The sequence below is a fragment of the Hirsutella rhossiliensis genome (genome assembly GCF_020360975.1).
Source record: "Hirsutella rhossiliensis strain HR02 chromosome Unknown scaffold00008, whole genome shotgun sequence".
Classification (NCBI taxonomy): Eukaryota; Fungi; Ascomycota; class Sordariomycetes; order Hypocreales; family Ophiocordycipitaceae; genus Hirsutella; species Hirsutella rhossiliensis.
This window is the reverse complement of record NW_025408674.1, coordinates 2,863,986-2,877,955: the sequence shown is the minus strand read 5'-3', so window position 1 is coordinate 2,877,955 and position 13,970 is coordinate 2,863,986. Positions and strand designations below refer to the sequence as shown.

Below are 13,970 nucleotides of genomic sequence, written 5' to 3'. Positions count from 1 at the left end.
CCATCCATCCATGCCTTCGTCACTCCTGACCGTCAACAACAACGTCTCGCTCGTCAGCATCAACGTCGCACCAAGCAGCTTCCTCGCCTCCGTCGTCATCCTCCTCGTCTTCCTCGCCCTCTACCTGCCCCGTCTCTCTCTGCGCATCCCGCGCATCCCGCTCCCTGCTCTGCCTCGCGCCGCCTCCTTGCCCGCACTGCCCTCCTACCGCCGCCTCGTAACCGACAAGCCGCTGCCTGTGTCGCCCCGCGACTGCGACCACCACCAGCTCGTCTTGCGCGATCACCACTGCTCGACGCTTGTCGCAAACGCCCCCGCCGGTCATGGTCGACCCGCTCGACCGTCTCGACGCCTCCTTGCAGGATTTCGAGCCCCCTCCAAGTCCCACGAGCATGCGCCACTCGTCGGCCCTCCCCAGCGAGCCCCCAATGGAGGATCTCGACGACTCGGATACAGGTTCCGTCGGTGGGTACTCGCCGCCGGCGTGGCGGAACCTCGGCAACGGAGACCGGAGCCGCGGCTTCTGGAATCCTCAGCAGCATCACTATAGGCCCCTTTCGCCAGAGACCGACGACGGCCCCAGCGAAGATGACGTGGTCCTCGAGCAGGCCATCCGCACTCGGCTGCCACAGGGGAGCTTGAGCCCGGACAAGGGCCGGAGCCCCAGTCCTGACAGAGTTGGGGACACAACCCTCAGGGCCGACCGCAAGACCTCGGCTGCCGAGATGTCCAGGCCCGCCGCGCGCGCAGCGTCGCCACCGGACAATTGTGAGTCGCGATTGTCGTGGGCGCACGAGATGCCGCCGAGCTCCTCATATACTAACCACGCTCCCGCCGCGCCAGACATCCGCTTCGCCGTCCGCGCCGAAATCCTCCAGCGCACGCGACCCATCGAGGCCGCCATCATGTTCCTCCAGAAGCACTACCGCGCTCTCACCTCGAGCTGGACCACGGTCCTCACCAGCTTCCTCGTCGCCATCATCTCCATTTCCACCGCAAAGATGCTCGCCAAGCCCGCGCAGCCCCGACCCGTCGGTGACTTGGTCAAGGTCGCCGGCCTCGCGCGCTCCTTTGAGCCGCTCATTTACTTTTCCGAACCCGCCGTTGCGCATGTCCGCGACCTGCAGTCGACCAGCATCGCCATCTGGGACCTCGGCGAGTCAGTCAGAATCAGCGGCATGGCCGACGCCAACACCATTGTGCAGAGCCTCGATGCCATCAGCGAGACGATGAAGAAGCTGGTCCTGGACCTGACCAGGTTCCACACCCACGTCGACGGTGACATTGATGCGTGCGTCTGACCCTCGCGCTCTCCTGTCGCCCTCGCGCGCTCGCTAAGCCAGCTCCAAAGAGCTTCGCCTGCTAACATTGCCAACCCTGCAGTATCCTCAATGTCATGGACTGGGCCAAGATGCATCTCTACCGTCTCAACACCCGCCCGCCCCCCTCCCACCTCTCCCACGCCTACGACAACATGCACAACCTCCTCTCCGACGCCCAGATCCTTGAAGACGCCTCTGGCGAGCCCACGCGCCTCGGCCGCCTCACCACGGCCGTCTTCGGCATGAGCAACCCGCAGCGCGAGCAGCGCATGGTGCAGCGCCTCTTCACCGCCTTTATATCCACCCTCGAGGAGGCCATTCAGGACGAGCTCGAGCACAGCGTCAGCCTGTTTGCGCTCTTCGACGACATCGACGACCACTTCCTCAAGCTGGCGAGGCATGTCGCGCATGAGTCGTCGACGCAGGAGGAGTTCCACGTGGAGCTGCTGTCGGGCCTCTGGGCGCGCATCCTGGGCCCGCGCGCGGCCGAGCTGCGCAAGTTTGAGCGCAACAAGGCGCTGCTGCACGACGTCCGGCACAAGACGGTGCGCAACAAGGGCAACCTCGTCAGCCACCACGGCAAGCTCCTCACCCTCAGATCGTCGCTCGAGTCCCTCCGCGGCAAGCTCGCTTCCCACCTGGTGCGCGGCCTCAACTCGAGCACCCTCACCCTCGAGGACCAGATCCGCGGCATCGCCGGCGTGCGCGACTACCTCTCCGACATTCGCCGCCAGCAAAAGAGCAAGGTCATGGAAACGCTCTACTCCATCGACCGCACGAAAAAGTACGATATTGCCCCGGAAATCGGCCACATTGGTGCCAACGCCATCGATGACGGCGGCCTATAATCACAACCCCCCTCCCCTCCCCCTTTCCAAACACGCTGTTTATCCAACCCCATTGAAAGGCGTTTTGTTTTCTCCAGAGGGGACGGCGGGCTCGGGCATTTTCGGTGTTTGTGTTTGCGTCGCTTTAGAACTGGGTCGACACGGAAAGGGCGCGAGGAGGAGGGGGACCGTTTTTCGAGCAATTTCTCCCTTTTTTTGGCGTTGTTTCCATTATTGTGTTTTGCCCGACCTCCCGCTGCTCGGCTAGTTCTTGTCCATATTGGCTTGGGCCTTTTTATTTTGGGTTTGCCTAGAGAAAGAAGAGGCGTTTTGTGTACCAATGTGTGTACCCATGTGTGTACCACCAGTGTATGTGTGTGTGTGTGTGAAGAAACATGCGAAACAAACGTGGGAGGCGTCCAAGGTCTGCGGCGTTTCCTCCAGCGACGTCGCATGTCGAGCTCTCATGAGCCTCTGGGGCGTGGACTTGGTACGTGGTCGGACCTAATGGAAAGCGACAGGCGCAGCAGGAAAAGGAGAAAGGCGTGGATCAAACAGTACTACCTCCCACTTGCATCTTACCGCCCAGGACGCACCAGCAACATCACCATGACAAAAAGGCGGTTTCCGCCTCATCACTTGTGAACCGGCGAGCAACAACATGACATAGTCATATAATTAAGAAGTCCTATCCGCGCAAATCTCCGTGATAAAAAGCCTGGGTGATAAACGCGGGCCATTCGTTCTGGGGGGGTATAGGCCTTGAATCCAGGCAGTTTCCACGAAAACCGACACCCCTTCCTCCCAACGCCTTCCGACTGCGTTCCCGCCAGTGGAATGGTCCGCCGGAAACTGGTCCAGCAACAGGCTCCTCTTGCCCCTGGAGGGCGCCTCCGACCACGATCCCACAACTTTTGATCCCCCGTCCGAGAGGAAATAGCAGAGAATTCTATCGGTACATAATGCAGTTCCCAAAGGCAAGCAAGCACGGACAGACTTGTTGCTCATTGCCTCCAATTTTTAGAGATTCATCCCAATCAAAAGGTCCGTATAAGGGTGAAACGACAGACAAAAAAAAAGCTCTTCAGTTTTGCAAGAGAAGGTTTGGCCCGACAGCTCTAAGCCTTGGGCGCCTCCTCCTTTTTGGTGTCGCCGGCTTCGGAGCCCTGGGCCTTGACGTACTCGTCGTACACGGCGAGGGCCTCGTCGACCTTGGCCTTGAGCGCGGCCTCGTCCTCAATGCTGTTTAGAGATGTTAGCATCTGCTCACCACGATGGCTGCGCATCGGACTTACAGGTTGATGAGCTCGGAGTTCTCCATCTCGAGGAGCATGCCGGTGATTTTCCCAGCAAGCTCTGCGTTGATGGCCTGAATCTTGGGGAAGATCATCTCGCCAAGAATCTGCTTCTGCTGGGCGGGCTGGGCGCCTGCAATCTGAGCTTGCAGCACCGTGCCCGAGTTCATGTCGCCACCACGGCCACCTTGGGTGGGGAAATTGCCGTTGCGGCCGTTGTTGGCGTTTCCTCCACGGCCCACGCCACCCTGTTGGCGATTGTTGGGAGGGAAGCCAGGCACCCCGGCACCCGGCATTCCGCCGGCAGCGTTGGGGGGAACGCCTGGCATGGTGCCACGGCCGCCCTGAGGACCGCCCCTGCCACCCGCAAGTGCGGCAGCCTGCTGGGCTTGCTGCATGGCGGCCATGAACTGGGGGGTGCCGGGCTGGCCATACTGGGGAGGGAACTGGCCAGGCATACCATAGAGATTGGGAGGCATCTGCTGGGGGACACCACCGCGGCCGCCCTGCTGCGGGTAGCCAGGGAACTGGCCAGGGCGACCGCCTTGGACACCACCCATGCCCATTGCTGGCTGAGGGAAGGGCATCCCACGGCCGGCTTGGGGGATAAAGCCCGGCTGCTGGCCAGGGGCGTAGAAGACAGGAGGCTGCATGTACTGCTGGGGCATTCCGGCGGCAGCGGCAGCTTGCTGCATGCGCAGCTGGTTGCGGGCCTGGATGCTGGCCTCAAGCTGGTTCTTGCGCACATCCTTGCGCTGTGCGAGGGCAACGTAAAGAGGCTTGCCGTTGATCATTCGCTGGTTCATCTCAGCCACCGCCTTGGTTGCGTCGTCGGGGTTGCTGAAGCAGACGAAACCGAAGCCCTTGCTCTTACCGAGCCTCTTATCCGCCTTTTTGTCAGACTTCTTGTCAGATGAGTCCTCCTCGTCGCTTTCCTTGGCGTCGTCCTTCTTGTTCTCCTTGTCCTTGCCTTCCTTATCTTCTTTCTTCTCCTCTCCACCCTCGAGCGGAGAGTCTCGCATCACCTTTGCCGAAGTGATGGGGCCAAACTCGGAGAACATATGCCGGAGCTTCTCGTCGTCCACGTCGTCGTCCAGGTTCTTGATGTAAAGGTTGACGCCCTGGTACTTGCTGGCCTTTTCGATGCGGGCCGCCTCGTAGGACTTGCGGAGCTCCTCCTCGCGCTCGTGCTTCTTCTGAGCGCGGCCAACATACAGGTCTTGGCCGCGGAGGTCCCTGCCATGGAGCTCGTCAACGGCCTTGGCAGCACTCTCGTGGGTGGTGAAGTTAACGAAGCCAAACCCGCGGCTCTTGCCTTCCTGGTCGCGGGCAAGGGACGCCGAGGTGATGTCGCCATACTGCTCGAACAGCTCGCGGAATTCTTCGTCGGTAGCATCGCTGTGGATGTTCTTGACATAGACGTTGGTGAAGTTGGCCTTCATCTCTTCGAACTTGCTCTGGCGGTCCTTCTTTGGGATGTGATGGCCGACATAAACCTTCTTCTCGTTGAGCAACATACCGTTGACGTGCTTGATAGCCTGCTGAGCAGCCTCATCAGTCTCGTAGTGGACAAACCCGTATCCCTTGGAGTTGCCGTGCTCGTCCTGGGCAACCTTGCAGCTCAGAATGTTGCCGAAAGCAGCAAAGGTGTCGTGAAGAGCCTTGTTGTCGATGGCGACGTCGAGGTTCTTGATGAAGACGTTACCTTGGCCCGTCTTGCGAAGGGCCGGGTCACGCTGAGACCACATGATACGGCAAGGACGGCCCTTGATCAAAGTGTAGTTGAGCTCCTCCAGGGCCTTTTCGCCGTCAGGAGTCGCGTTGTAGTTGACGTAGGCATAGCCAAGCGAGCGGCGGGTGACGGCGTCACGGCAAACGCGGATGGAGGCAACGGCGCCGATCTGAGAAAAGAGCTCAAAGAGCATGGCCTCGGTGACGGAGGGATCAAGCTCGCCGACATAAAGAGAAGCAGAGTTCTGGGGGTGAGGAACGGCTGAGTTGGGGGTGGGGCCAGAGGCATCGTCAGACGCACCGCCGCTGACATTGGTGTCGATGGCAGGGGCCTTGGCATCGCCGCCGCCGTTGAGAGAGGTGTTGTTGAGGTCGTTGGCGAGCTGATCAACAGCGCCGGAAGCAGTCGAGGCGGCCATTTTCCTGTGGGTGTCGTGGGAGATGAACGAAGCTGCATAAGATACGGTGGGTCAGCAATCAAAGTCGCTCAGTGCGCCAGGAGTAGAGAGGTGAGCAACGCACCGGTTGACAGGAGGGACAGGTTGAGACGAGGCAGCTTCGGCGACTGGAGAAGAGGCGTGCTTGACGGGGTGGCTCGAAGAGTGAGGATGGGCGTCGGCTGGCGTTTGTGCGTCGAAGAGAGATGGGAGGCGAGGAAGGGTTGGGAGTTTTTTTTGGTGGTTTTCAATTTTTTTTTGGAAGTTTTTTTTCTGGATTGAAAGAACAAGAGCAAGAACAGGGGTTAGTACGAAGACCGCACCTCTGAACCGACTCGTTGTTATGGGTTTTGGGGTTTTTCGGGGGGAGATAAGGTTGGGTGGTGAAAGCGAAGGAGAGGAGGGAGGAGGGAAATTTTGGCGAAGATGTTTTTTCCCCCTCCAAAAGGCTGGCTGGCCCCGGCCTGCTGCCGTACGCAGGCAGCAGTACATACAGTAGTGGGAGGACCCTGTACCTGGTGGCTTGTACTTTTCCATTACGACAGATGGCAGTGGAGCTGCTGGGGTTCGTGTGACCGCCTGTTGGCACCGCATCGCCAGTACAGTGCATTCAGCGCCCAAAGACTGTGGCGTGGTAGACAGCCTGCGCTCACTTGCCCGAGACAGACGACGCCCCGAGCCAGCAAGCGTACAGTCGTTTACACTGTGTGTCTGGCAGGCACGGAGAGCCGGATTCGAAGTATCAACAAGTATTCGTACTGTGTCCGGCAGCACCAAGCCCGAAAGGGTGCTAGCAAAAAGTAGACTAACAGGACTCAAAATAGTTTGCGCGTGTGGCTGCGGAGCGCACTAGCAACCTTCGCGCGAATTCTCTTGCACACCTGCTAGTGCCAAACATTACTGAGAGCACCGTGAGCGTCATGGCCGTTGGCTCCGGACCTAACGAGCTTTTCCTCCCTCTTCCCCCGGGCGAGGCAAGACAGATCGTCAGCATTAACTTAGCAGGCAGGGCACTTGCTTGCAGGGTCGTGAGACATGGAAAGAGAGCCTTTCATCTCTGCCGGGGGAATGAGTCAGTTGCTGCTCACTTCCCCGTGGGTCGTCGTCTCAACAGTGCCTTTGTAGAGTTCGTCAAGGCTTGGACACGTGTGCCGATTATGTATTAGCGTGCCTGTCCCTCAGAAACATGGGAGATGTTTTTTTCCCTCCCACCGCCAGTTACTAAGCGCGAGACTTTACAGTATTTAAATCGTTCGTTAACACTGTAAATAGCAGCCGGAGCTCAACCGCTCCCTGTCTGTAATCAATCGTCTTATCTTATCGGCGAGTCCAGCACCTTCCCTGACCTCATTCAGTCCCGAAACCACATGTAGGGCCCCGCCAGCGCCGAAGGCCGTTTGTCTCGGCAGTCTCGCTGTCGAACAGAATTCTCTCCAACCCTTTCCCGCCCAGTCCCCATCCTCATACATCGCCTTTCCTGAGGTGCTACCTCTTACTACCATGCATTTGAACCCGCCGTTCAACCACCTCCCCGTCTAGACCGTCGCCATGTTCTCGACCTTTACGGGCAACTCGAGGAGGCCCCGAAATGTCAACCTGAGCGGGCAGGCCGGCAATCCTTTCGCCAACACGGCATGGAGCCCTTCACTCGCCTCCAGCGCAACCAAAACCGTCTCCGACGCACAGGCCGAGCGAGAGAGGCGGCAGCTCGAACGTCAGCGCTTGAAAGCAGCTGGCACGATTCAAAGGGTCTGGAGGGGGCACAAGTCAAGAAGGACTCTGGCCGACAACTGGAGGGCCACTTTCGACCATGTCTATCGCTCTGCTTCCGCCAATAGCCCCAGTCAGAGGTTGACGTCCACCTTCAACCTGTTGCTTGCCTTCTTCTCAGCTCGCCGCACCGACGATGTCCGAAGAGTGTTCCTGTTCGCCCGAGATTCAGACGCCGTCGACCTTGAACAAATTAGCCCCACCAACACACATCCTTCTCGGCTACGGCGCCTCATGGGTATACTTGTCAAGTCGTTGAATATCGTGTCTTTAAGGAGGTACGTCCATCATGTCTGAGCGGGGCTTTTCTAGCTGGGTGTCAAGTGCTGATGGCCGCAACGCGCAGCGAACTGCACCAGGACTTAGGGCCCCTCTTGAAGCTCATCGTTCGCATCGTCTCAAGCTCGCCCGCCACGATCGACAAGGACTTGGGTGACTATTTCCAGGCCTTGGCTCAGCTGTCTCGCGTCCGTGATGCAGGCCAGTGGACAGCCTTGTTCGTCGAGGCGGTTGCTACGCCTTTACGGGTAGCTTCGGAAAGCAGTAAGCTCATTGCGTCTTGTTTCACCTTCGCGGGAGGCATTTCCTCTTGTTGCTGTTCCGACTAACCCCCTGAGCAGCAGAAGCCTCCGTGTATAAAGCGCTCGCCTATCGCTTTTTGGCACACAACGACATGGTCCAGTTCCAAGACAATATTGCACTCTTCTCAGAACGCATCGACGCAGACAAGCTCTCCGATGCGATCAGAACCGGTTACCCAGGCGCCACATGTGCACCTGTCTCCAAAGACGGTCTTTTATGGTTACTGGCGCACTTTGTCGATCTAGGCCGCCGGTGGCTAAATCCACTCAATAAGCTTGCGTATCTCGGTGCTCTTTTCCCGCAACTGTCGTTTTTATCGTCTGAAATCAGCTTGCGGCATGCGATGAAACCTGCTCCCGAGCCCTCTTCCGCCGAGGTCGACGACTCGCTGATCCCACCTCTCCAGCCGTACATCTCGCGCCTCCTTCTTTCGCTCGGGGACCATGATGGCATCTCTAGACTTCTGCGTGACTTCTCGGATAGCTTGTCCCAGACATCGAACCATGAGTTCCAGGGAACAAGTGTTCTCGCGGGCTACATCCTGACTCTTCTGCAATGCTTCCCGGCCAGCGCCGACGACACCCGCATGCGTCTTTTTCTCGAGCAGATTCCCTCGGCGTCCGGCCAGGTCCCCACAATCAAATTTCTATGGCAAATTATGCAGGAGACTTCGGTTTTTCAGAAATTGAGATCGGAATCCGAGCAGCCCTCCGCCGTCCTCCGGAGATACCTTCATAGGACCTCGCAGCTGTTGAGTGAGACGCCTGAAGAGCGAGAATGGCGCATCATCCTCCTTTTTCTTGAGCTTTACATATTCATCCTCCGCCTCAGCGATGATGAGGATTTCATCAGCGGCATGACCACTCAAGTCCTGCAAACGAATTCGTCGACCTCACGTCTCCGGTCCTGCAGCTTGCCTCTTGAAGACGTGAAGGCTCTCACCATATTTCTGAAGAATGCAGCCTTCACACTCCATTACAAAGCCAACGAACTTTCGCGAACACCGCATACGATCGAGTCGACTACCAAGTCTCGCCTTGACTCCTACCTGGGCGCAGACGGAGGTGCCAACACGATTGCGACTGGCAACGGCTCCTTGTCGCCAGCGGGAAGCGAGGTCGACCTGGATGGTCTTCGAACCATACTTACCACGCCCTTGAAGATGCTATATGAGAGGGATTCGAGAAAGCATTTCTTAGCTCCCGATGACTGGCTTATGCCTGGAAAACTAGAGCAAGAGGACTTTGTCAGCGCGGTCATAGCAGAGGAGGAACGACAGAATAAGGAGGAGTATGAGGGGAGCGAAGAAGAAGCGGAACCTGCCGTGCTTGGTTTCGACCCTGACTTCGGGGTTCACTCGACACTCGCGGGCCAGCGACTAACACGCCACGTCAGGCTAGAACGGCTAAAGGCCCAGCAAATGCGTGCTCAACGAGACCGCAGATTAGCGGAAATGGGGCCAAAGCTCGAGATTCTGAAGCACATGCCTTTTGTCGTCCCCTTTGAGACCCGGGTCCGGATTTTCCGACAGTTTGTGCAACTGGACCGGTCTCGCAGGGGGGGCGACAATCCCTTCCACATGTTTCCCATACACCCGTCTGCCAGGCACCACGCAAGGATTCGACGAGGGCAGTTGTTCGAGGACGCATACAAGCAATTTTACCAGCTGGCGGAAGGCTTGAAAGACCCCATACAGATTACTTTTGTGGATCAATTCGACACGCCAGAGGCCGGGATAGATGGTGGCGGCGTCACCAAGGAGTTCCTGACGAGCGTCACGTCGGAAGCATTTGGAGCCACGACTGGCGATCTAGGCATGTTCACTTCGAGTGAACAAGGGCTTCTGTTTCCCAATCCAACGGCTGCCGACACCTTGCGCGAGTCTCTACGAAGCCACGGGCTGACTGAGAACGACGCCGAATGGAGAGAGGCCATGGCAAGCATGTACAAGCGCTTCGAGTTTCTGGGTCGGATTGTGGGCAAGTGCATGTACGAGGGGATTCTCGTCGATCTCGCGTTTGCTGGCTTCTTCCTGCTGAAGTGGCCGTCGACGGGCCCAAAGGAAGAGAACACGTACAAGGGCAGCATCAACGATTTGCGGGACATGGACGAAGGCCTCTACAAGGGGATGCTGCGACTCAAAAACTATGCAGGCGATGTCTCGGAGCTTGGCTTTGACTTTACTGTGGAAGACCAAGTCTCGCGGCCCGGGGAGCCTGTTAAGACAGTCACAAGGAAGCTAATCAGCAACGGCGATCAGACGCCGGTCAACAACGACAATCGCCTCCTCTACGTTTCATACATGGCTCGCCATCGACTTGTGGTGCAGCCGTCACTGCAGACGACGGCATTTCTGCGGGGGCTTCGCGCCATCATCCGCCCCTCGTGGCTGTCCATGTTTAACCAGTCGGAGCTGCAGCGTCTCGTGGGCGGCGACTCGTCGGAAATCGACATTGCAGACCTGCGGCGTAATACGGTCTACAGCGGACTTTACGAGATAGGCGACGATGGAGAGGAGCACCCGACAATCAAGCTATTCTGGAAGGTGATGGAGGGCTTCACGGATGCACAGAGGCGAGACGTGCTCAAGTACGTGAGCTCGACGCCACGAGCGCCTCTTCTGGGCTTTTCGCAGTTGAGGCCCAGTTTTAGCATCAGGGACGGCGGAACCGACGAGGAACGCCTGCCAAGCACGAGCACGTGTGTCAATCTGTTGAAGCTGCCGCGATACACGCGGGAGGAAAGGCTAAGGGAGAAATTGCTCTACGCAGTGACATCGGGCGCGGGATTCGACTTGAGTTAAATGGTTGGGGCTGACGGGACCATTGATCATTCTTGTACATGTAGGCAGAGGCAGATGGATAGCTGTGCGTTGTTGCAGTTCCGAGCGCATCAAGATGAGCCGCCGAGATGTACAAGTGTATCATCTCTGGCCGTCATGTCAAGCCTGAAAGCTCCTTTTCAACAGCTCGGGTTTCCTTTCCAAGAGATCCAAGATCATCTGACCAAAGAGCCCATTCGCCCAAGCAAACCTATGAATGGCGGGAAAGGGTCAACCATAAGCGGACATGGCAGTTGGGTACGATGCGGCTTACCAAGATCTCGTCCACGTAACCTCATTGTGAGTATTAACGGACTCGTGAATCAGGCCTAAGCCGCTGGTGGAGCCCATGAGCTGCTTGATGCCGCCAACAATCTCGTCGTCGTTGTCCGACGTCATGGTCTGCATGATGACGGCCATGGGCCAGGCCATGCCGGGGCCGAGGTGCGGGCCACCGGTGGCGTTGAGGACGGGGCCGCGGCCAAAGTAGGGGTTTGAGGGGCTGAGGACAAAGTCGCGGGTGCGCCGGTACAAGGGGTCCGAGGCGGGCTTGAAGCCGAGATGGGGGATGCTGAGCAGGGAAGGGACGTTGGCGTCGTCCTGCGGCTCGGGTCAGTGTGCCTCTCCAAGTCGGGGAGGACAGCTGGTTACCATGAGGTTTGACGAGCCGAAGCCGTCGACTTCAAAGGCGTAGACGTTGCCGTATCGAGGGTGCTTGACAACGGCGTGCCTCTGGATGGCGGCGGCGATGCCATTGGCCATGGTGTCCATCTCGGCAGCCAGGTCGGCGTCGATGGGCTCCATGATGGCGGCGCACCGGGTGAGGAAGCGAGAGAACATGATGTTGGCGGGGACCAGGTACTGGTAGATGGTGGAGTCGTCCGACGGGCGGAAGAAGCTGCGCACGAGGCCGAGGTTGCCGGCGACGGGGTTGCCAGCGCCTTTGTTGGACACGGTCTCGGTGGCGCTCGTCGCGTCGCGTTGCCAGGTGTAGGGGGATGGGTTGACGGTGCCGTCGTCGGCATAGGTGCCCTGCATCATGCCGCGGGCCAGCTTGAGGATGGCCTTGACGGCGGCGGCCCAGTGGAACTTTGCGAAAAAGGCGGCATCGTGGGTGGCTTGGTAGTAGTCCCACGACAGCTGCAGAAAGGCGGCGAGAGAGTCGAGCTCGTACTTGCACTCGAAGACGACGTTGGCATCGTAGGGCGGCGTCACCAGGTCGGCGCGGTTGGAGCCACGGGTGGGCGGGAGCCTGGCCTCGGGGGGCGGCTGGAAGGCGTTGCAGTAGGGGAACTGGCGGATGTAGCGGGCCTGGAGGTTGATGGCTCCGCGGTAGAGGGCGGCGATGTCGCCCGTGGCGTTGTGGGACGGGGAGGCGAGGAGGCGTTTGTAGGACTGGAGCTGGTTTGCGCTGTCGCGAAGCCACATGGCATGGATATCGCCCGTGGTGATAAAGGCCAACTAATTACGCGCCCGCCTTAGTCGGAGGAAACACGCCGTGTTCATGAAACAAAGTTACTTCTTGGTTGGCATCCTCGGCCGCCACGCCCTTCCACAGCACGGTGGTGTCGACGGTGTTGGGCCAGGCATTGACAAACAGCCGGTACAGGTCGGGGTCCCTGATGTGGCCGCGGACCTTGTCGATGGTTTGCTCCACCTCGGCGACGACGTAGGTGCGGCAGTGCGGCGACGGGCGCTGCAGAGGGAACGCGTGTCTGCCGGGGGAAAGGGGCCGGTTGCGCTGGGCGGCGTAGCTTTCATAGGCAGGGCACAGTCCAGCGGCTGGTGCTGCTGTGGCGGCGAGCGCGAGGACGACGGAGTGAAGCTTCATGGCCTTTTGTCCCTGTTGGTGGGATCGCGAGCTGTACACAGCAAGTCTTACTCTGACGATGGCGTCGTTGTGCTTGATATTCCCCCCTCTGTCCACTCACGGGATAAGCGGTGTGTTCGCATGGCCCCGAAGACGAGACGCTGCATGTCTCTCTCTCCCTCTGCAGGATGCCTTGGCAAGAGGCGTCGCATTACCCAGGGCGCGTGGCATCAGCGTCGTGGCATGACCAAGGTCACGAGTCCATGCCGGCCGAGATGACTTTGCGTGTGTTTGCGTGTGTGCGCGCGCGCGCGCGCGCGCGTGTGTGTGTGTGTGTGTGTGTGTGTGTGTGTGTGTGGCAGGCAGGCCTGTCTCGCCGAAAGACTCGCTCCAAAAGCGTTGCTGCATCTTGCCGCCAGGCCGGTTGATGTTGATGTCTGGCGTTGCCGCTTGTCGGGGGAAAAGATGACGAACAGACATGAATAATCCGCCGAAATGACGGAGCCCTTTGGCGGGGAGGCCGGAATGTAAAAGCAAGGCCGGTGTTGTCTCTCCCGACTCGGCCCGCGGGCAAACAACACGACACGCGAGATACCTGGACGACAAAAGACGGTGTCTCGGGGCTCAAGAACACCGAGGCTGTGGGGCTCCATTTATAGATTACATCAGAGAGGGAGGCATGTGCGACGTGTCCAGCGCGTCTTCTGAGACTTGGTCAAGTACAGACACATGGATATATATGTACACACACGCCCTGTTTGATAGGGCAACGCGGGGCCGCAGTCTAGTAAAAGGGGGCCTTAGATGGTGCTGTTTTTGTTGCTGTTGATGCCATCATGGCCTGGACTCGAGCACAACGAGCCGGCAGTTTGCTGGTCCAACACCAGATTCAGCCGCGGCCAAGACGGCGCAATGACGCTTGGCCTGCACGACATGGGACCTGTGCACACACCGTAGAAGGCCTCCTTGGATGCACGGGCCGTCCATGCCTTGGTAAAATGCAAGTTACAGTGCTCGATCGACATGGCCGAGCTCGGAGAAGCTCGTGAAAATGGAACTACAGTACAACCCGGGAGGTACTACCTCTTGTGCCGAGCCCTGCTGCAGGTCCTCATCCGGTATGGACGCCGGCTTGAGTCGGCTAACTGCCCTCTCCCGGCTCCCCCGACCTGCCAGCCAATTGCTGGTCGGATAATTGTAACCGGGGCGAGCTCGCCGCCATGTACAGTAGCAGTGCTTGTAGCCAGTTACGTCGACGGTGACTCCCGCAGCTTCCACTCTCCCTGCTCAACTCTCTCCCCTTGACGGCCCCGGAGCGCCATCTCCCCCCTCCCTTTGCCGTCGCCGCTTCTTCTGACGGCAAAGAAAAGACGCA

The 13,970-nt window shown here is 58.8% G+C and overlaps 4 protein-coding genes across 4 annotated transcripts; 2 read left to right on the top strand and 2 right to left on the bottom strand.

The window, feature by feature from the left end:
• Positions 1-323: 323 nt before the first annotated feature.
• HRG_07745 (uncharacterized protein) lies at positions 324-2,170 on the top strand (the record flags this gene model as incomplete). Its single annotated transcript, XM_044866216.1, has 3 exons — positions 324-768; positions 844-1,291; positions 1,384-2,170. 3 exons carry the CDS (start codon positions 324-326, stop codon positions 2,168-2,170), a joined length of 1,680 nt encoding a protein of 559 aa, XP_044719180.1.
• Positions 2,171-3,267: 1,097 nt separating this feature from the next.
• HRG_07744 (RNA recognition motif domain-containing protein) lies at positions 3,268-5,488 on the bottom strand (the record flags this gene model as incomplete). Its single annotated transcript, XM_044866215.1, has 6 exons — positions 3,268-3,391; positions 3,445-3,631; positions 3,692-3,766; positions 3,905-4,888; positions 4,964-5,420; positions 5,477-5,488. The coding sequence occupies 6 exons, from the start codon at positions 5,486-5,488 to the stop codon at positions 3,268-3,270; spliced, it is 1,839 nt and encodes a 612-aa protein (XP_044719179.1).
• Positions 5,489-7,160: 1,672 nt separating this feature from the next.
• On the top strand, positions 7,161-10,767 carry HRG_07743 (HECT-domain (ubiquitin-transferase) domain-containing protein; the record flags this gene model as incomplete). The annotated part of the gene is made up of 6 exons (XM_044866214.1): positions 7,161-7,660; positions 7,729-7,925; positions 8,003-9,028; positions 9,071-9,354; positions 9,430-9,743; positions 9,795-10,767. The coding sequence occupies 6 exons, from the start codon at positions 7,161-7,163 to the stop codon at positions 10,765-10,767; spliced, it is 3,294 nt and encodes a 1,097-aa protein (XP_044719178.1).
• Positions 10,768-10,905: 138 nt separating this feature from the next.
• HRG_07742 (metal-independent alpha-mannosidase) lies at positions 10,906-12,616 on the bottom strand (the record flags this gene model as incomplete). Its single annotated transcript, XM_044866213.1, has 4 exons — positions 10,906-10,996; positions 11,060-11,385; positions 11,437-12,246; positions 12,305-12,616. 4 exons carry the CDS (start codon positions 12,614-12,616, stop codon positions 10,906-10,908), a joined length of 1,539 nt encoding a protein of 512 aa, XP_044719177.1.
• Between the last annotated feature and the right edge of the window lie 1,354 nt (positions 12,617-13,970).